Raw genomic sequence first — 22,363 nt, forward strand, 5'->3', positions numbered from 1 at the left:
TGTTGTGTTAACATGGCGCTGTGTGTTTTCATCGTAACTTGACGCTGTGTTGTCATGGTAAAGCGGTGTGTTGTCACTGTAACGGGGTGTGCTGTTTGATGTCATGGTAACAGTGATTGCTTTGTGTTGTCATGGTAACGGGTGTGTTGGAATGGTTAAATGGCTTTGTGTTTTGTGATGGTATAATGGATTGTGTTGTCATGGTAAGGCGGTGCTGTGTGTTTTCATGGTAACAGGGTTTGTTGTCATAGTAATTGGGTGTGTCGTCATGGTAGCAGGGGGTGTAGTTATGGTAACAAGGGGGGTTGTGTGCTGTTATCGCAACAGGTATGTTGTGTGTTGTCATGGAACCAGGGTGTGTTGTCATTGAACCGGTGTTTGTTTTGTGTTGACATGTTAAAGGGATGGGGTGTGTGTTGTCATGGTAACGCAGCGCTGTATGCAGCCCCTATGTTCATGTTGTGTGATTGTGCACCCAATTCAGACAACGTGTTCACACAAAGTTAAAATTCAGATATGTATATTCCCTTAGAAACTATGATCCACAGGAAATTAAACAGCAATAGTCATTAAAATAACGTATTCCTTCATTGTTCATTTAAAGTGATCGTGGGCTATGATTGCAATACCAATACTTACGAGTTATAGTACTGTTCGGGTTTACAGTGCTGGTGTAAAACATTCAGAGTTAGTGTTACTGCAATACCACTACCGTGTCTGATTTCAAGACACATCGTTTCCACACTCGGATATTTGTCAATTCAGTTTAATAAAAGAGATTTGAGTCTTTCAAGAGTAAAATCAACTATACATTTGCTAAAATTTCACCAACACCAAAAGAATAACTCTTTTCAATGTGCCGTGTATTGCCTCTCTGACCTGACTGTTGAAGCCTTATACATACTTCATTTTGAAGTGTTGTTTGAGCCCCAAACCAAATTCCCTGACTTCCTACAACCTTATCTTTCCAGTTGGACCCTGGTTTCAGTATTATGAGTCTATCAGTGTCTCAGTGTTGTGGTGCAGCATAGACCTGCTGGCCCGCCAGGCCTTTCCTCTCTGTCGATATTGGCCTTGACTTGGTTGCAACAGTAAGTAGATTAAGGGACCAGTGATTGAGGGCAAATCAATTACTGTAGCCCAGTGGTCTGTATTTTGGGGGGGTTTACTGTAGCATTTTTTTTTTACTGTGTGCAAGGCATAATCAAATTACCCAGCATCCTTTTCTAACGGGAACATGCTGAACACCATCATTTATAATATTCAGGTTATTATCCTTTCAGGAACATGTATACTCACCCTTTATTAATTTTAAACACCTTGTTAAAAACATTCTCTGCCATTGCTATCATTTTATATTACTATGCCCCTATGTGTGCTCATATTCAGGTTAGTTATTATATATTATATATTTATCAAATATAGTATTAAGTCGTGTTAATAAATCAACAATACTCAAAGGTCATATTGTGTACATGTTGTTCTTGTGGTCTGGTATAGTATGGTTATATAGATTAAGTGGAACTTCAAGTGCCAAACGTGAGACCTTTCTAAAACATTGTTGCCATTTTAAGATAATATTAATAACCTTATGTTTCCACACATTTGTTTAGTATCCTGTACCATATCATGTCCATTGCCAGGGAGGTAGTGTGATGTGGGGCGGCTCCTCTCCTCCCACCGCCTCCTCCCAGTCCGCCCAGCAGCGGACTCCGTCATATCGTCTCCTCGCCTCTCACTTGTTGGATGTGTGCGTTTGAATTTCAGCGATTCAAAGCTACCTGATGGTTTTTTGCCCTCTCGGAGTCCCGAAAGGACCGCTACTGTGTGTGAAGGTTAATGCGTATTACAGGTTACATGCGCGTAAAAAGCGCTTATCCTGAAGTGTTGTCCTCGTCCTTAAGTGTTTATTTCTCCGGTGGCGTACCGTGGCTATGCTCCGTGTGTCAGTGTCTGCTGTTCTCTGCTGTGTCTGCAGTCGTCCCTCTGACCTTTAGTCTGCTGGTCCCACCGCGGGATTGTTAGGATATCCTAGCGGCGTTGTGCGCTCAGGACTCCGACTCATCCTTGGAGAAGTTCCTCCGCCGCAGTCCCATGCATAGCGCTTCTCTTCTCTCCTCCCCCTCCTGCTGCGATAAGGATGCTGCTGGCTTTACACGGTCAAACTCCACAGGATAAGCCTGAGTTTAACAAACGGACCATGTAACCAGATCAGGTATGTGCAATTATGAAAAAAATAGGAGATGGGGGTTTATGTTTGTTACATGTTACGGATTGGCTCCGGTTTTGTCAGAGGTGGCACATACTTCTCTGAGCCGGACCCTGGTATGAAAGAGTCCTTCTCAGTTGCAGATGTAAAGGTGCAAAGTGACTAGCATAGAGATTAGTGACTTCAATTGATTTCCTCTTTCAATTCAAAGTGAAATGTGCCTTTAAGGCTGCCAGAGGAGAGGAAGTGACAGTGGAGCAGCTCAGCAGGAGCTGCTACAGTAGAGTCTTGGGGTTTTGCCATTTTCCTGCTGCTGTGATCTTCTTTCACTCTGCTTCAGTCTGGTGTGGGGGGCCTGCTACTGCTGGCTTTAAAAAAGCAGCTTCATTTCTAGTTAAAAAGATGGCGAACAAAGTAAGATAGAGCCTGCCATGGCTGGGGCCCAATATCCACTTTGGTCACCTGTCTTTAAATTATATTCCATTCATTTGAGTTGAGCAAAACACCCACACAGCAGGGGTTCAATTGCTGATGAAAAGAAAAGGGTTACGTTTGAAGTGCTTCACTGTATTTCAGATTCAAACCCTAAGAATTGCTTGCTTGTATAAGATGTTAGATATTTCTAAATGAAGAGCAATTATCAATAATTGGAACATAACGGTCTGAAGCAATTACAAGTTATTTCATTTAGCTATACAACTCAGAATTCCCAAGTTTATACTTTTTGAACTCACTAGACCCATTTATAAAATTGGATATAACATATCACCCAGCTGTCACTGTTTGAATGATGCAAATGTAGTTAATTGGTTTCTTGTGTTACATAAGCAGGTTTGTTTTATACAAATACAATTAGCATCATGCAATAGATAAAAGGCTGATACAAAATCTCTCATCTTGAGTTTTATCTTTTTTGCTTTTAGATTAAACATGCTTAAACTTATTGGTCCACGCACTTGAAGCTGAATGTGACAGCCTCAAATATGTTAATAATGAACATATAACAAAACCTTGCCAAGTTGAATCTTCTTTCACTCTATGCACGCAGCAGCTAAAGTAGAAATATGTGAAGAGTATTGATCTTCCACATCAACAGCCAGCAGCAGGTGCCGTGCTGCTCTGACCCATTTCTCACAGAGGAAGCTACAGGAAAATACAGCTTGACTAAATAACGGTAGAGCAGCATCTCTATATCCTCTTTTTCCACACACACACACACACACACACACACACACACACACACACACACACACACACACACACACACACACACACACACACACACACACACACACACACACACACACACACACACACACACACACTTCGTAATTCCTCCACCTCCAGTGGCTGTATACAGGAAGTGGGCTGATTTCCCAGAGGAGTCTGCAGTCAAGGCCTGTCACAGCTAACACAGCAGCAAGAGACAACATGTATTTAATACACAGGTTGTATAATGGTGTGCTGTGCCAACAGTTCAAAACAATAAACAAAAGACAGCTAGATGCTAGCAGCATTCAGTCTTCCAGGGCGAAGTTGTTCTGTAATAGCCTTTCTGGCTGGCAAAGTAAATATTTGATTAACCTTAATTCAACAAACAGTTAACCCAGGCTGCCTTTTTACCTCAGACGAATCCTCATGGCCCATGAATTTTACGTTTTATGTTTTACCTTCAGTAAAAGCTGACCTTGTGACCTTGATTAGAAACAGTTTCAAAAACCTTTTGGACAAATACACTCTGGTATGATTATGGCCAAAGGCAGCAATATGCTCTTCACTAACCTGCACATGTTGTATGTTATACATATACATGTACACATATAAAGCCTTGTAATCATTATCTCTGTCCTTATGCAGACCTTGAGTAGTGGCTTCGAACAACCAACTGCATTAAAAAAATTTAATGGATAAATGTTCCTCCAACATTTTGAAATGTCTAAGTCATGGTCGGGATCTAAATAATACATGAAAAGATCTCAAATTGAAGAGCAAGGCTGGCTGGTGAAAGTAATCTTAGTCAAGCAGATTATGGTTTAATGTTTCTGTTGAGCTTGAGCCATAGTCTTGCATCATCTCCACATAACATTGGCAAAAATATCTGAAGCTTACTGGGCAATGTTTGGGAGACAAACATATTGTAGTGTAAATAAAATATCAGCATCATCACAGAAATCTGTACTGAGGAATTTAAATGAACCATTTTTAAATCAAAGTAGGGGCACTGTTACTGTGGTAACTTCACACATTTCACTTCCCATCCTGTCTGTGAGGCTTTCTGGAGGCAGTGTACTCAGCCTGCTTTTGGTTGTAAAGCCATGTCTTGCTTCCTTCTGCTGACACTACAATGGATGTATTTTCTGGGACAACATGGAAAAGTGTTTTTAAGAGGTGTGTGTGTGTGTGTGTGTGTGTGTGTGTGTGTGTGTGTGTGTGTGTGTGTGTGTGTGTGTGTGTGTGTGTGTGTGTGTGTGTGTGTGTGTGTGTGTGTGTGTGTGTGTGTGTGTGTGTGTGTGTGTGTGTGTGTGTGTGTGTGTGTGTGTGTGTGTGTGTGTGTGTGTGTGTGTGTGTGTGTGTGTGTGTGTGTGTGTGTGTGTGTGTGTGTGTGTGTGTGTGTGTGTGTGTGTGGTGGTCATGGTGGGTGGGGGTGCTGAGAGAGAGTCTGTGTTTAAGAAGTTCTGTGTGAATTATTGAGAAGCCCTGAAGGTTTTCCTGGCTGCCAGATCGGTATTTCTTCCCATACAGTCGTGAGTCGGGTGTACTGTAGTCACTCTTAAAAGGTGAAACAAGCTGTATCCAAACTGCACTGCAGACTTAGCAGGACAGGAAACTTAACTCCAGCTTCTGCTTTCAGCGTCAGGCAGCTTTTCTCAAGATCTGCCATGATCAACCAGCTTAAATTGAAGAACAGATTTCAGTCTCCTCATGATGGATGGTGTCTGGGAGAGGAAGATAACTTATCAGCCACTTTTACCCATGGATGTGTTAAACACAGATTGCCATATATGAATGACATCATAAGAACATAGGTCTGTGTGGATTTTGATGGAGCTTTAAAATCTACTGTACATAGAGTTAGAATGGTATAGCGAATAGCTGTATCCAAATGTACGGTTCTCATACCATGTATATTCGCTTATCTATGCGTATTGGAAACAGTATATGTGTGTGGTGTCTGTGTTTTAGTGTCTGATTGCGTGGGTGTGCACCTACAGTATGTTAATTATCCTAGGAATTATTTTAAAAAGCTCACAGCTGATGTTTAAATGTTTGAAATTGTTTATTATAAGAATAATATTTCTTTGAGGTGGTTATCTCACTGCACCATGATGTAATACTGTGAGAATCCTTCTAGACGTTAAACCTTATGGTTTATCTCGACTGGAGAAAGGATTTGTTGTTAGATCAAGGGGAATCAACATTAAGCCTTGCTACTACTGTAAATACTAACAACTTTAGTCCTCGCCAGCATCAGGTAAGCCTGAGCAGGTATTATTTGTTTTTCAGTTGCTGAGGTTTGTGAATCTCGCTGTGGCGTAATGAGAGGTGATGTGTGGCATGCAGATGTGAACAAAGCCAAGCTGGGAGAGGATGAGGCCAGCGAGAAGAAGGCTTGTTGGCAGAGCCGCAGGCCTCTGGAACATAAATGCTGTTATCTGCTAACGTTGCTCTTCTGCTGCTGGCTGCTGTATCTGTGGTGACTCATCAGAAACACACAATACACACAATTATAGAGACACAATTCCTGAATTTATCAGGCTGACAACAAAAGCGTGCACACACTTAAAATGATGCCCATCGCCATTAACACACTCAAATACAGTTGGATACGCGTGAGACATGCACACAGACAAATACTCTGTGTTCTTACAAAGACACAAATGGACATTGACAAACAAACTGACTTCAAATTATATTTGTGTTGCTGTAATAGAGATTGATAAAAAGGTTATGTGCAAGAAAAACATTTGGAAATGTGAATATTTGTATTCTTCTTAAAGGAATAAACCTTCCCTTGTATTTAAATAGTTTAAACATCTTCTTTTGTACATTTCCATCCCTTTATCATCATTATCAACAAGCAAATTGTTATCATTTTTAGATATGATGCCCTTTTCTGTAGCAATCTTCTCATCTAAGCATTGCTTGAAGCTTTAATCCAACATTTACACTTTCAAAAAGCAGTTTTTCTAATTCCCTTACCCAGAGCGAGCTGCAATACGGTCCGTAGCTCACAAACATGCACATGCAACGAATATTAAGAAGGAGAAAAGTTTGAGGTTACAAGACCCAGATAATATTCCTGTGGCCTGAAGTGAACATGGAAGAAAAATGTGCTGAAATATATATTCAGTGTGAATAAAACATATCACACTTCTTAGTGCTGACATCAACACTTTCAACTGGAAGTTATTACATTTCGTTATATGATCGTAGTCATTCACTGGCTGCCCCTTGTATCAGCTGTCCTCATCTCATTCATTTATCAGAATGTCTTTATAAACACAATACAAGATATCATTTATTTTTACTTGCACGTGGTATTATTTATTATTGTGTGATGGTAATCATTTTTATTTTATTTGTTTTTGTAAAAGAATGGAGACATACTGTACCATGTGCAACAAGGTCATATTTATCTCAGAAAAAAAGGATTTTAAGGCTGCTTAATGGAAAGAGTTGGATGCGGTGTCAAACCTTTCTGTTTGATTTGTTGTATAACCTTCTGAATTTTACAGATTTGTTCATTTTTTATCAAATTGTTGTTTATTACAGTAACATCAATTAGTGCTAACTAATGCAGAGAGATGAGAGGGGACCTGAGTCAGTGTTTGTCCTGAAAGCCTCTCCTTCTGTGTGTCTGCCCGGCTGTTGGCAGGGTGCACCCTGGCTTCAGTTACAGTCCGGTGAGGTGAAGGTCATAGGTGAGGTGTTTTTTTGCACAGCCATGTGCTGAAATGGCCTTGAGTTACACTCTCAAATTCACACCTCCTTTATTGTATGGCTTACGGCAAAGGAAGTGGTGCTCATGCTGGTTTATTTCTAATTCATCCATTTTCACAGGAGTGGGAAAGGCTTGAGAAATGACAAAGACTTGACTGGTGACAGTTTTACAATCGGCAGACCGACTTTTCTAGGGGGCAATGTTTTATTGCAACATCATTGACTTAGTGCTGAGTAATATATGGATATCATATAGATATGGTGATGAGACCAATTTTTTTGTCTTGCAGTAGATGTTGTGTTGTAAGTGTTGTAATATGGCACGTTGCCTTTTGTTTCAATAGCTGCATTACAGGAAAGTGATGTCATTGTCTGAACTCACTAGACTGCTTTTCTATTATTTAGCTTTAGCCACCAAGTCCTTTTATCCACATGACTGATTGTTTATCAAAAATAGTGTTGTGTTAATATTTATTAAAGAACCAAAAGCCAACCCTTCAATATTGTTGCAATATCAACATTTAGGTATTTGGTCGTAAATATTGTGTTTTTATTTTCTCTCTCTCTACTCTGTCGCCCAGCCTTAGTTTGAAATTATTCAAGGAATATAAAAGTGGAGGTACATTAACATTTGTTTGATCCTTAGACCCTGGAGAAAAGTACCTGAATCTATTTTACTTAAATAGATTAACTGCTACAGTAAGTAGTTAGGTGTCATGTACATTGTATAGTGCTTTCAAGTTAACAACCTCTAGTAATATATATTTAAAGAAATTAGCTGTGAACATGTACTGCCATTAGAGTAAAGTGGCCACAAAAGAAAAATGACTAATTCAAAATGTGGTGGTTTAATTTGTTATGGACAAAAAAAAAAATCTACAGATATTTACATAAGAGAAAGCTGACATCTCATTAAACCCTAACGTTTATGTTTGCTCCTGAGCACCTCAGCAGCCTTGCCTTCATCCTGCCAACCCTGTCATCTGTGGCTGTGCTCCCTCACTCTATTAACTGTCACAGATAAAATGTCCATGTGAATGTATGCTAATGTCATATTCCTGGTACATTACTCCCCCATAGATATAAGCGGGACCATTTCATTTCCTTTTATGAGGCTGCCGTGCTGACCAGCAGAATGGAGGAACAGTAATTACAGCGTCCCGGCTGTCCGCAGCCCTACACTGGGTGTGCGTTCAATGATGCTGCTATGCTGCCAAGTGTGAAAGAGAGGCTGGCATATCACAGCACAGCAGAGGAGGAGCTGAGCAGCCATAATGACACCTCTGCAAACCTCGTAAAGCAGGCAGGCACAGAGCTGCATGCATGTTCTCCGTGAAGTCCCTTTTCCTGCTCAAGTTCTTCAATGGGAATCTCTCTGAACTGGACATAAATTAACTAGAAAATCAATTTGAGCCTTCCAGTTTGAAGTGCGAGCGAGTCAGTGGCTCAGTGGTGAATACTGTCCCCACAAAGCCAGAGGCAGTCGATTGTGATTGTCTCTTTATGTATTTTTTTACTGCATATTGTCCCCCTTCCTTTAGCCGCCACTGCAACAACAGGACATTTGGGAACTAAACTGAGTGTCTGAGTAATCAGTGGTCTGAAGTGCTTAAACTCCACCTTCAATTAGTGGCTCTACCATACTAGAATAGTTTTATTTTTGCTGAAGCCATGACGTAACATGCAGTGGAAATGCATGAGTTTAGATTAAATGTGCAATAACCACACCCAACAGTGATGTCACAGAGTCATAGTGTACAACTCGACATCACTTTCCTTCATCCAGACCTTCGAATTTGTCCGGTCAAAGCTGGCTACATCCATGTTGTTTTTTTGTTTTTTTAAACTTTGCTCCACTCCACTCTTAACACCAACCATCAAAGCAGTATGTTGGCATGGCTACACATCAGATTTTACTTTAAATGCTGTTAAAATCAGGGACATACTTTGGTCTCTAGTGACCAAAGCATTAATCGGTCAAAGAAAATGAAATCCCCTCGCTACAGAAATTGGTTGGAGGCGTTGAATGGAGGCCATGTCAGGCATAAGAGGGAATCGGAGTGTAAAGAGTTGGATATTCTGTCTGATATACCACTGCTGGAAGGTGAGAAGGTAAACCACTGAAGGTCAGCAAAGGCCAGATGTACAGAGGGTTTTAAGTGTCTCTTTAATAAGCTGTGGTTCTGATTGTATGTGTCTCTATGTTCAGACATTCCCTTGTACCTAAGGCATGCTGGAAACGACACCCAGTGGGTATAGACATGGCAATAAGTGGACTATGGATTAACTGTGTGATTGTTTACCCACTAAGTCGTGATGAGAGAAATGTCGCTAAGACCAGTTTTTTAAGGAAAACTAATATTATAATTACATTATCTGTATAAACTTGAATGACTGTAGGTTTGACCTAAGCCCTCATTATATTATTTGTCTCTTAAAGGTGGGGTAGGTAATTTTGGAGAAACCAGCTCGAGTGCACTAGAATTTGAAAATACACAGCCGGAACAAATCTGCCACTTCCTTACAGAGCCCCTCCTCCAACACACACGAACGCGCACATGACCAATGAGGGCACGAGATAAGTTTGTGCACAGATGGAAGGCTGACAGGCAGGTAGGCCATCCAGTTATTTTAGCCGGGCCGGCTCGGATGATTGGTCGTGCTTTTTACAGTACTACAGCTTCCACAGATGGCGTTTTTAATGGATTTTTTGTCAAAGCTCTTAAGATATTCATTGCTATCGGGATGTTAAGAGCATTCCATGGAATATAACAAAAAGTGTATCTCGAGCCGGTTTCTCAAACTTACGTGTATATGTGAATTGTTTCCACTGTTGCAATCGTTTGTGCATTAAACACCATTTTGTTTAGCTGAAAACTTTGGTATCTGCTGTCCCTTCTCACATTGTGTTACTCTCTGTGCTTCTCTTTTTCACAAAGGGTTGTGTACAATAGCAATGGCTCTGGAAATGTTTTAACCCTCTTTGGCATCTAAAGGACGAATAGGATGTTCAAAACAGTTTAAACACAAATCAGCAGAAACATCTCCAAATATTCTTTCTAACACGGTGAAAAACAATCTGTCAATATCAGATACATTTAGAGTAGGGGTGTAACGGTTCACATAAGTCACAGTTCGGTATGTACCTCGGTTTGGGGGTCATGGTTCGGTACGGGTTTAGTACAACAAGAAAAAGCACAAAAAAAGTCCCAAATGCATAATTCCAGGTTTGTTGTTATTTATTTTTGAACAGTAGTGCAAGTTTCAGTATAAAAATAAGGAACTCTAACATTTTGAATAATGAACTGTATTACACAGTTCAAAACAAACCACAAACATTACCACACACACTCAGATGGCCATATTATCTATAATGGCTAAAGTCAAACAAAAAGGTTTTATCAAGCTGTAAAACTAAAAAGAATGTCTTGAAAATATTACAAAATAAATAATAAGAAAGTGTTTCAAGGGCGCATATCCGTTGAAATACAATATATATGCCAATAGCTTCAGTTATTTATTTTGGTCTCTCGGCTTGCATATCTATTGGCTTCTTAAAAACACGGTTCCCCCCTCATGGGGGGAAGCAGTAATTTCCCTGATACCGAAGGAAGGGAAAGACAAATGTGACTGTGGAAGCTATCATCCAATAAGTGCTAAACCAGGACTATAAGATCTTTACCCACATTTTGTCAAAAAGACTCGAAGAAATCCTCCCTCAGATAATAAATCTAGATCAGACAGGATTTATCAAACAACGGCAAACTCAAGATAATATCCACAGAACTCTACATATAGTTGAACATATATCCAAAAACAAACTCCAGGCAGTACTTTTGAGCCTCGATGCAGAAAAAGCCTTCGATCGAGTTAATTGGAAATTCCTATACCAAGTTCTTGAAAAGTTTGGCTTTCACAAGATCTTTATTAATACGGTTCAAGCACTGTACGACAACCCTTATGCAAGAATAAAAATAAACGGAGCCATATCAAATTCTTTCTACCTTGAGAGAGGGACACGACAGGGATGTCCAATTAGCCCTCTGCTATTCGCAATTTATATCGAAGCTCTGAGTTTGGGGGTTACTCAAAATAACAATATTACCGGTGTAGAAGTATATGGTCAGGAACATAAATTATCATTATTTGCTGATAATATATTAATATACCTGTCAAACCCAGATGAATCATTCTTGAGTTTACTGACTTTTTTGGATACTTATAGTTCTGTCTCAGGGTACAAACTCAATATAAAAAAAACCCAAATACTGAGCTTTAATTACAAGCCAAGCCAACATATAAACTCACTCATTGATCTTAATTGGGATCTGAACCACTTAAAATATCTGGGAGTAAGCATCTCTAAAGATTCAGAGGAATTGTATACACTAAATTTCAACCCTCTAAGTCAGAAAATAAAAGAAGACATAAATAGATGGAACTTGATCCCAGTGCTGAGCTTTGAATCTCAAATAGAATCAGTGAAAATGAACATCCTACCTAGACTCTTATACCTTTTCCAGAATCTACCAATTGAAATCACAGACAAGCAGTTTAACGAATGGGATAAAACCATATCAAGGTACATTTGGCAAGGAAAGAAACCAAGGATTAGATTCTGTACTCTTCAACTAGCAAAAAACAAGGGAGGAGTAGCGCTTCCCTGCTTAAAGGACTACTATATATCAGCCCAATTAAGAAGCTTGTTCTGCTGTTGCAAGCCAGACTACAGAGCTAGATGGAAAGAAATTGAGAATAATGTATCAGGAGGAGTACCCATCGAGGCAAGGTTAGGGGATAAAAGACATGTTAAAAACTTACTGGAAAAAGATAACCGCTGGATAAACCTCTCTTTAAAATTATGGTTACGGTTCCTTACCAGGAGTGACTTGCTGGAGGAAATGAAGATATTAAGATGGTGCTGACATGATCTTGATTTCACCCCGAGCAAGCTTGATAAAACATTTAAAGATTGGGCCAAACATGGCCTTACTTCATATTGCACATTTTTCAACAAAGGAACCATGTTTGATTTTCAAACACTAAAAAAACGATATGGATTGAATAACGGTGATTTTTTTTTATTTCTACAGGTACGCCATTACTTAAATAGGTCCCTGTCAGACAGCCAGAAGGCCCTTGAAAATCCTTTATTAATAGTTTTCACCAGTGCATACACATCAGATACAGGGATGAAAGTAATCTCAAAACTTTACCAAGCTTTTCAAGATATTAAAAAGGAAAACACTTTCTATATAAAACACAAATGGGAAAACGAAACCAAAAAAACAATCCCTGACGAAGTCTGGACAAATTACTGTACTTTTCAATGGAAGATCTCGAGCTCAGGCACCTACAGAATGTTTAGTTGGAAGATGCTGAGCAGGTACTTTTTCAGCCCTGCTCAGTCATCACATCATCTAGGGCCCCCCAGCTGCTGGAGGAAATGTGGTTCTCAGCTAGCACATCACTACCATTTGTTTTGGGCTTGCCCTTTAATAGTAACTTTTTGGGAAAAGATTCATATCGAAATTGAAATAATACTACAGGAAAAAATCCCTTTAAACTGGGACGAATTTCTATTTGGGCTCGTACATTCAATCCCCACAAACTCCAAAACAAAACAATTATTTGGAATTCTTACTGTTGCAGCAAAAAAAGCAATAACTAGAAAATGGCTCAAAGCGGATATCCCTTCTCTTGACAACTGGTACGACAAAATCCATGAAATTTATGTTATGGAAAGAATCACCTTCTCAATGAGGCTTCAGGAAAACACATTTGAAGAAATATGGAAAAAGTGGAGAATTTACATATCCCAAAGACGACCATCCCTTGTTTGACTGTTTCTATACACCGATTGAATGTATATGTATAGATATGTATGTATGGTCACATGTATGTGTATTGAATGTATTTTGATATGTATGCATATGTACATGTGTAGACATTTGCTATTTCAAACAACCCCTGTGTACTTTTTCGTTTTTATTTTACTTTGATTAATTTTGTTTGCTATTTCATTTGTCACTTTCGGGTCTCTAAAAATATATGATTTGAAAAACTGTACTTGTACTATAATGTGACCCCAAATAAATAAAGAATTAAAACAAAACAAAAACACGGTTCGGGACGAATACGGATACCGTTACACCCCTGATGTAGAGTATTGGCCCTGTCTGAACAAAACCAACACTCATCAAATATGAGAAACACAAGTGCAGCTTTACCTTTCATGTTTGCTGAGCATTGCTGCGGGCTGCTGTGTATATATCTGTTTAATATCTAAATTTGTTTGGGGAAGTTTATCTTGGGGAAATTGGCTAAGCACCATACATGTACAAGTCACCTGACCTGGGAGCTCACAACCTACTGCTGTTGGCCCCAGCTTCAGGCCGCAGCTACACAAGTACAGTGCCTTTCCTAAGGGCACTCTTTTGCTCTATAAGGGTTTTTATTCCTAGACTTTAACCAGAAACTTTTTCATCGATATTATTTCAGCTCATGGATTTCAAGACAATGTTTAATAGTTTAGCATTTGGTGTCACAGCGGATATGTGACTCTGATTTGTTAACAGCCATGCACATGTTAAGAAGACATAATTCTATAGTTACCTTCTGCAGATTACTAAAAAATGTTCTAGTGCTAGAAATTAATACATATCAACCTCAGACAACATTTGATTGGTTAAAATACAAATCATATCGTTAAAGCATTTTTAATGCAAATAATCAAGTGTCAAAAGAAACTGGAAGCCTTTATCTAAAGGAGAAGTTAGGATATACTATACACATTAAACCAAAAGCAGATTTAAAGTTTGAACAGTGGCAGCATTTGTCAAAATTAAACTTTATTGCATTAGTTGTGATCATAGAAGGTTAATTTTGAGTCACAATATTAGTAGAATCTGCAGCAGCAGTGCCTGTTGTTGTTACAGCAGTCATGGTGCAGTGGATGTCGGCTGGGCCCACAGCCATCCTACTGGCCCAGGAATCTGGTGATAGGCCTATATTGAAAGGCAGGAAGTTGAATTTGACGTGTGTGAAATTACAGATGGACCGTGATTAATGAATCTTTTGCCTGCCATGTGAGTGAAGGTATTCAACACATCTTGAGTCACAGCAAGTGTTTAGAAAGGCTGAATCAGGAGCTGGCAGGCTGGAGTACAGTAGCCTGCAGAGCTGCACAAAGTACACCAGTCATAAAGCTGCCAGCAGCCTATACAGCATCAGAACATGGTCCAGATTGGACGGAGAAAAAGACTGAAACTGTGTTCCAACTCTCTGCCGTCCTGTCTCTCTCCATCCTCACAGGGGCAAAGGCATTTTACTGCCTGTATTGATCATGTACTTTTATAGGGCCAAGAGGATCATTCTGGGGAGTGGTTCTTCACATTCATTGCATTCTTCGCCCCAAATGACCTCGAGCAAAATCAAGTAATTGAACTGAAATGTTCAGTGTCATCAATCTCTGCCCATTGGGGCGTAACTGCTGCAACCGCTCAAGAGAGAAGATGTGACAAGGGCTGGTTTAGATCCTATAGGTCCCTAAGTACATTAAGAAGGCTGTCAAGGTCACATCACTGAAGCATTATTACATCAAAAACATGCAGGCGAAAAGTAGTTACACTTTTTGATACAGTACTGATTTTTTTGCTTTTTAACTTTAGCATTTTTACATTATACTAAAGTCACTTTGTTGCAAATGAAAACAGTAACATTTCAGGGTGAAACCACTACCAACTTTGGCGAGTGCAGAAGATAATCTGAATGTTTTGTTGCAAAACCAAAGCAATTGTCCACACAGTTACCTGCCATACAGCTCAATCCACCCTGCCTAATCATTTCATACATTTGTGGGGTTCACAACATGGACAAAACAGCATAGACACAGAAGGTTTTTCTTCCAGTAACAGCACTTCAGCACCAAGGACAGTGCCCACACCTTTACAGAGAAGTTCAGCTAATGTTACTTTCAAATAACATTAGTGATTTTACAGATGAGTAAACTCTTTCAATCTGCTGTCATCCCCTTACAGCAATATATAAAACTGATCAAAACATTCATCCTGTAATTTAATTTTGCCACTGTGTGAAGTTTCCCAGTGGAGCTTTAACAGATTATGGATGTATGTTTTGTCATTTTACTCTTAATTTTACTTTGACATTGAATAATCTTTATGAAAAAGAAATACCACAATGTTTTAACCGACCCCCAACCTAATTAACTTTACACCCACGCATGTGAACTAACACACATGCACACTTACATGCAAACACACACACAGACGCCCACGCCGGGCCGCAACAGAGACGTTTGAGAGGAAACAGATAGAGGAAAGCCTTTGGAACGCCAGATAACAGGATTAGACAAATTACATTTCAACTGTGACCATGAATCCCATTTGGATGTGCCACTTGTTTTCTCTCCGCTCACAACAGCAGCTATAGAGCCGTGGAGTTTAGATGACAAAATGGAGGTTTTCCAAAATATGTGATGACATTTTGTGGGTTTTTTATTTGGATTATTGCCTAGGTAGATTGGCTCTGGGTCTGAGCTGCTGCTGGGATCAACACCTGAAGTTGTCAGGAAAACTAAATAATTTCACTTAGAAGGTAGTAAGTTAAAAATAACACATCTTCAAGCACTGCTCTAGGTTTAGGACTTGGATTGACATTGATGGAGGGAAAATTCTCAGCCCTCCATTTACCTTACCCACACTTTTTGGGAATCAAAAGCAACCCACAATTTTTTATTTCGTCTTTTTGGTTGGACGAGTCCGTGTAATAATCAGTTCTGAACAACATCAAACATTTCAAAATTATTAAAACCAGGATTAAATAAGAATATACTTCTCTATTCTGTTTGTGTTTTTCTGATCGCAACATTTTGACTGACTGCTTTCATTTCCAAGGAAGATTCAAAGTTCATTTAATAAACCGTTATCCAAAATTGAATAATATTTCTATAATTTTTCACATTTCTGCTTACATTTAATCGATGAGGGAGCAGGTTGGTGTCTTTCTCAAACATACTTTGTTATGCAAAAAAAAACACTGTTGGGATGGGACCTGTGGCGTTTATGTTACAAGCATGGATTTTGTTTGTGGTGTGTTTTGTAGAGGAGAGACTGACATTGGCCGACTGCTGGTCTGAGCAATTTAAGATCCAAAGAATCAATCTTGTAAAAATCCTCCGGGGCAGTCAAGGTCCTTCAGCTGTTCCTGAAGACTGATGGCCGAGAGTCCAGAGGGAACACTCCATCAGAGAGAGAGAGAGGGGGGGAGATATTCCCGTTACTCTGATTTGCCAAAAACAGCATATGGGAAAGCTGCAGTTGTACAGCATGAAGGTTTTTTTGCCTACAAACCAAAACACTTTGGAAGAAAAAATAAATGGAAACAATAGAGTGCCAACAAATAAATAAAACTCAAAATACAAATGCTTTAAAAAAGAAAACCTGATCCCTGATATCTCTTGCACTCTCCTTGTGTTAATGTTAGCTCTTTCAATTTGCTATCTTAGCAAATTGATTCAGACCAAAACTAAACCAAAGTAGTTGAGCGCTCATCTTACTCTTATTGTTTCCTCTGGGGTCTTGTCAAGGTTGGCAACCAATCAAACATTTCGTTTGTCACCTGTCTTTCAAATGAACAACAAATACTGCATCGTCCCAAAATCGAACACACCATACCGGTAGTATAGTGTATCAAGATGTAATATAAGATGGAAGATTTACAAACATCAGCATCGCTGACAGCCTCAGGGTACACATACTGTAAGCCAGTTGAGATGACTGACAGGTGTCAGTGATGTAATTTGAACATTGAACATGGTGGGATTGAAACATGTGTTTTCTGCCTCAAGCTAAAATGTTCCATGATAAAGACAAGACAACAACAATATGCTTGCAACTTCTTTAGATACATCTATAGCCTAAAGGAGCTCATAAATGATTGGATGAAAAGATCCCTTAAATAATTGAATCCTTAAAAACATGAGCGGTTATCTTTAATATGATCTATACAGTACTATGTCATTTTATTGAGTTATTTTGCATGTGTTGGTGCTTTCAATGTTTTTTGTAAAGCACTTTCAATTGCCTTGTTGTTCAAACATACTTTTTAGGAATTACTGATTTTTGTGGTGATTCATGACAACATGTTTGCCTTGTTGAGTTTTGTATTTGTGTGAGAGAGTCTTATCAGTCTCTTCAGGCAGTATTGGGGATTGAAGACTGCTCTAATCTGAACCCAGCAGTGTCTGATCCAGCTTTTTTCTGCCTCAGCAGCACACTGTGTGAGTGTGTACTGAACACATCTCATTTCTCTCTGTAGTTTGTCAAATGAAGTGAACTCAAATTGATCTAACCACCAACTTTGCCTGAAAGAGCTTGCAGAGCAACATGTAAACAGGAAGAAAAACAGATCTGTTATTTTGTGTCTGAGTTAGGGATGACGTGGTGACAGCGGTGACTTCATTTCAATTTGGAGTACAAGTCACCGCGCTGGCATTAATTATGAAAAATAGTTTGGTGTACCGAGTTTCAGGTTGCACGCACTGGAGAGAGTTATGATGAATGATGTTAAGAGAAAAGTGTACTTTCTGACAGAAACATGGTTTATGAGCTTGAGACCGCAGTACTGCCTCCTTTACTTCTCGTCAGACTGTCAACATTTGTGTGTGAATGAAAAAACAAATTCAGCTTCTATTAGCACTATCATATACATAAATGCGTTTGAGATCTTTAACACATCTTAGGAGCTGTTGATGTTGTTGTGTGATTCGGTATGGTCTTTTACATTTTTGCTGACTTGAGAATGGTCGGGGCAAGGGGAACAAGTGGCCATTTTCCTAATTCTTCAAAGACATTACTGTATCAAGTGGAGTTCTGTTTTGCCATGTATTTGTGAGAGATTATTGTCTGTTCTGTCTGCGCCACCTTGTGGAGAATATGTGTAAAGCTTCTTCACTGAAGCTTATACTTTTATATAATACTATTCTTTCCAATTCCTCTGTCCTCAGATATGTTCATACAGTGTGGCAGTCCTCTCACCTTTGACCTCTAATGTGACTTCTCCTCACCCGTACAACCTTTAAACACTCTTCTGATGTAAGTCTGTCTGTCTGTCTGTCTGTCTGTCTGTCTGCCTGTCTGTCTGCCTGTCTGTCTGTCTGTCTGTCTGTCTGTCTGTCTGCCTGCCTGCCTGCCTGCCTGCCTGCCTGCCTGCCTGCCTGCCTGCCTGCCTGCCTGCCTGTCTGTCTGTCTGTCTGTCTGTCTGTCTGTCTGTCTGTCTGTGTTCCTGCCTTTCTATTATATATAAGTCAAAGGAACCACCTTTTTTCTCTCCTCAGGTGTTAAGCAACTTTGCTGAACGTGAGTATGAGTAACCAGGATCCGATTCTAAATGTGATGATCTCCTCCTTGAATCATGCTACCCCCCTCCACCAAGTTTCATGAAAATTGTGCCTGTAGTTTTTCCATTTATCCGTCTCATGCAACAATTATACCAAATCAAAAACCTTACCTCCTGTGGAGGGTATAAAAAGTATATTAGGTTTACAATTATCAATATAAATATTACATTTTCTTTATGATTCAGTTTCAGTTTTGCAGTTAGGAGAGTTGTCTGCTGTATTACCTGCGATTATGTATTATGCTTGTATCAAAGACACTTTTCATGTTCTTCACATAATTCTCTACACATAATTATAGAATGACCTTTTGAGTTTGTTCTATTAACGTTCTAACAGAGAAAATATATTCCAGCACATTGCGTCTGTGTTTACTGTGATGCTGACCTTTGCATGATTTGATTGAAAGTCAAATTTGCTGTTGTAGCTGGCGTCTCTTGTTAATGATGTCACTTCCTGTGCCTGTATCAGAGTTTGATGGAGAGCTGGTCGGATGACAGCTGGAACTGTTGTCATAACCGGAGGAATACTGGCCACAGTGATACTTCTGTGTATCATAGCTGTGCTCTGTTACTGTAGACTCCAGGTACAACTCTTTCAGTGTGTTTGTATTCAAAGATAGTCAAATCACACTTCAATATGAATCATTCTGCCACATTGTAGATATATATATATATATATATATATATGATATACATATCACCTTATAGGAGACTGTAAGCTATACATATTGTGTCAAATTGGAAGATGGTCATTAACATTATTGGTAGCAATACATGTTAGTTATTTCAGTTAAATGGAAATTGTGTTTTGAATATTCAGTAAGAATTTGTAGTTTACAGTTATTTTAATCAATATTACAATAGCTTAGTAAACGAAAAAATAAATCTCACCTTGATAAACCTACTTAGTTTTATTTCAACAACTTCAGTCTTAGTCCGTGCAGCTTGTTTTGTTTTAGGGACATTGTAGAAATTGTATTCCAGTCATTTTAAAAGGACAGTTATTATGAAGAAACACATCTTTAAAGCATGTTGATTACATCTATTATTGGGATTTATTTCATTGTATCTTCAAATTTGTAGTTGTTTCAAGAAACTAAGATAGCATTTAATAACAACCTCAGTGTTGTAGAGTGGTACACTGCAGTGCAGTTCGTTTTGTTGTCTGACTGTGATGGATTTTCCCCTCTGTAGTACTACTGCTGTAAGAAGAATGGGTCTGACAGCGGCTCCATCTCTCAGCAACACTTTGCCTGCAACGCCTGCAGTGTCTCCGGCCTGGATGGGTCCATCATCACCCCGCTGTCCATGTCCCCACCAGACCTGCCCCGAGCCTCCGACCCCACCAAAACCACAGGGGGGCCACGCACCTACTGCCCCACCTGCTCGCCCTATGACTCGCCCTTCTACATCCGTACCACTGACGAGATGCGCAACGGTGGCGAGCGCATTACCTACATGCCCACACACTATGAGAACCAGGCGCTGGCGATGCCGCTGCCTACCGTCCGAGGCTCCCTGCTGAGGGAGACCCAGCGAGGCCGACCACCCGATTTCTACACCAACACCCGAGCCATCAGCACCGAGGTGTGACCACTCTGAAAAAAGGAAATCACACCCAAACACACCCCTAATTTCACTTACACAAACTCCAACAGCTCTTCTAATAAGACCACAATATAATGGATTATATGTTTGTGGAAGTTATCACATTTATTTAAGGATTGGGGGGGATTTAAGGGGGTTTAAGACTTCAACTGCTGAAGATTCAAGTGTGACAAACAGGGATCCCTTTCAAACCTAGTTCCTAACTTTATATCCTTTCATTTGAAGTTTTCACTATGATAGTAATTATGTAATTGATTGTAGATAAAACTGTAGGTTTCTTGTTGGAACATGTCTCTTTATGCTCCGACATAAAGGGTCTAGTTGTAAACTTGTAATCTGTCTGTTGACTGTTACTGTCTTTACTGACTGAGGGCTATCTTAGATAATTTAAGCTACACATTTTCCTTATGACTGCCAAAGGACAAACATGTAGTATGATGGAGTGTGTAGTAAATATAAAACACGTTTTCATGATGGAGACTGAAATACATTTGTAAAAGTTATAAGAAGGAAAAGTCATCATCCCCTCTGCAGTTTTCTGGATTTCTGGACGCATGTTTGAGTTAAAGGAGAAGGTTGTAGAGGATGGACGACTGGAGCTTACTCTATGCAAGCTGTCTGGCAAACTACTGCAGTTCTTTATCTCCAGTCATCACCTTTCAGCTTCTTTTGTCTCATCAAGCAACTCAATTATAGGAATATTGTAAGCATGGTGGACTCTGAGGAAGATATGACAATGCTGCACATGTACATATAAATAAAAGCAATTTAAAACTGGATCATGAATACAGTGGTTGTTTTGGGTTGCCAGATCCACACGGAATCCCCACTTTCTCTACAAAGGTGTAGGCCTGTGAACAAACAAGAATGGCAAGCTTGAAATGAACTGAGTAAATATCTCTTTTGACAGTGATGCAAAAAGTCTGATTTGTAAATATTAACCAGAAAGCAATGAACGCATCTTTTGATCCCATTGTGTTCTTGACGAAAACCATAAACCCCCTGGAAAACATGATGTATTTTGATTGAGCGAGTGTGATTAACTACAGTAGTTTGTGATATTATGTCTACACACTCCTTATGTACTCCTGTACTACTCTCATGTTGAGTTTTTGAAAAGCAAATAATCATGTAATTTCATTATGTTTTTTTTCATACTGTGAGAAGTCATAATACACATTTATGTGATTTTAAACTGTTGCACAGTGCTCATTTTGTACATTACAATCACCCAGCATTGCTTGTCAGACAAAACATTATATTTAAATATTTCCTGTGATTTTTTCTATTTCTATTTCAATCTATAACGACATTAATATTAAGTGAGGCTAAATAAGCAAAGCAAGAAACATTGAGGACTTGTGTAGTATAATGCTGGGTTATGTTATTTTACAAGATTTCCAGAGAGGCCTAGTGTTGCCATTATAGCAATACACGAAAGTGCATATTACATTATTGGAATTCATTGATCAGAAGCTTTTTCATTTATTTTTTCTTACCTTTTCATTCACTTTGATTAAATAAAAGTCAACTGCAGTGCCATTACAATACACTATCTCAAAATTATTACAATAGAACTGTAGATATTTTTCTCTGGATTGACTTAAAGGATAAAAAAAAAAGTAAATACTGTAGAAGCCTGGCAAAAGGAAAATTCATCACCAAAGGCTGACAAGTTTGATACGTCTAGAATCTCTAAAGAGAAAGGAGACATAAAAGTACTGTTTTTTTCATGTTGTTTCCACTACCACAGAGTATTCATTGTCATTTGTTTATTTAGGAATTGTATCAACTATATATTTTATTACTTACATACTTAACCAGTTATCTTTAACAACAGATAAGAAGATTTTTAGAAATGTGGTTAAAACAGATATTGTACCTGACAAATACAGAAACAATAATATTTGACAGTGTTAACTTTTGACTATAAAATATTTGTAACTGCTTGAAATGTCTCTTTGTGTGATGATTTACAAGGCACATACATACACGTTATGTCCAATTAATATCACATCCACAGTTTTATCATAAAGTTAATTGGGTGTAGTTGAATTGCTAGATTTTTAATAGAAAAGCACTATATAAATGCAAACCCTTGCCATAACTAACCATGAGCTCTGGAGACAGCATGAACTTTGACATTGAGCTTATGATTGTCCTGCGGCAAACAACCACCATCAGATG

The 22,363-nt window shown here is 39.0% G+C and overlaps 1 protein-coding gene across 3 annotated transcripts; it reads left to right on the forward strand.

Annotated features, from left to right (window-relative positions):
* Positions 1–1,615: 1,615 nt before the first annotated feature.
* On the forward strand, positions 1,616–22,102 carry fam163ab (family with sequence similarity 163 member Ab). Of its 3 annotated transcripts, XM_079651867.1 has the most exons (5): positions 1,617–2,215; positions 18,177–18,264; positions 18,507–18,528; positions 19,038–19,152; positions 19,763–22,102. In XM_079651867.1, exons 4-5 carry the CDS (start codon positions 19,060–19,062, stop codon positions 20,159–20,161), a joined length of 492 nt encoding a protein of 163 aa, XP_079507993.1. In that variant the 5' UTR covers positions 1,617–2,215; positions 18,177–18,264; positions 18,507–18,528; positions 19,038–19,059; the 3' UTR covers positions 20,162–22,102. The 3 variants fall into 3 exon arrangements, with proteins under 3 accessions (XP_079507992.1, XP_079507994.1, XP_079507993.1); XM_079651866.1 differs by lacking the exon at positions 18,507–18,528 and having other exon boundaries at positions 1,616–2,215; XM_079651868.1 differs by having other exon boundaries at positions 1,616–2,215; positions 18,177–19,152.
* Positions 22,103–22,363: the final 261 nt, after the last annotated feature.

Source organism: Notothenia rossii, assembly GCF_949606895.1.
Source record: "Notothenia rossii genome assembly, chromosome: 1".
Taxonomy (NCBI): Eukaryota; Metazoa; Chordata; class Actinopteri; order Perciformes; family Nototheniidae; genus Notothenia; species Notothenia rossii.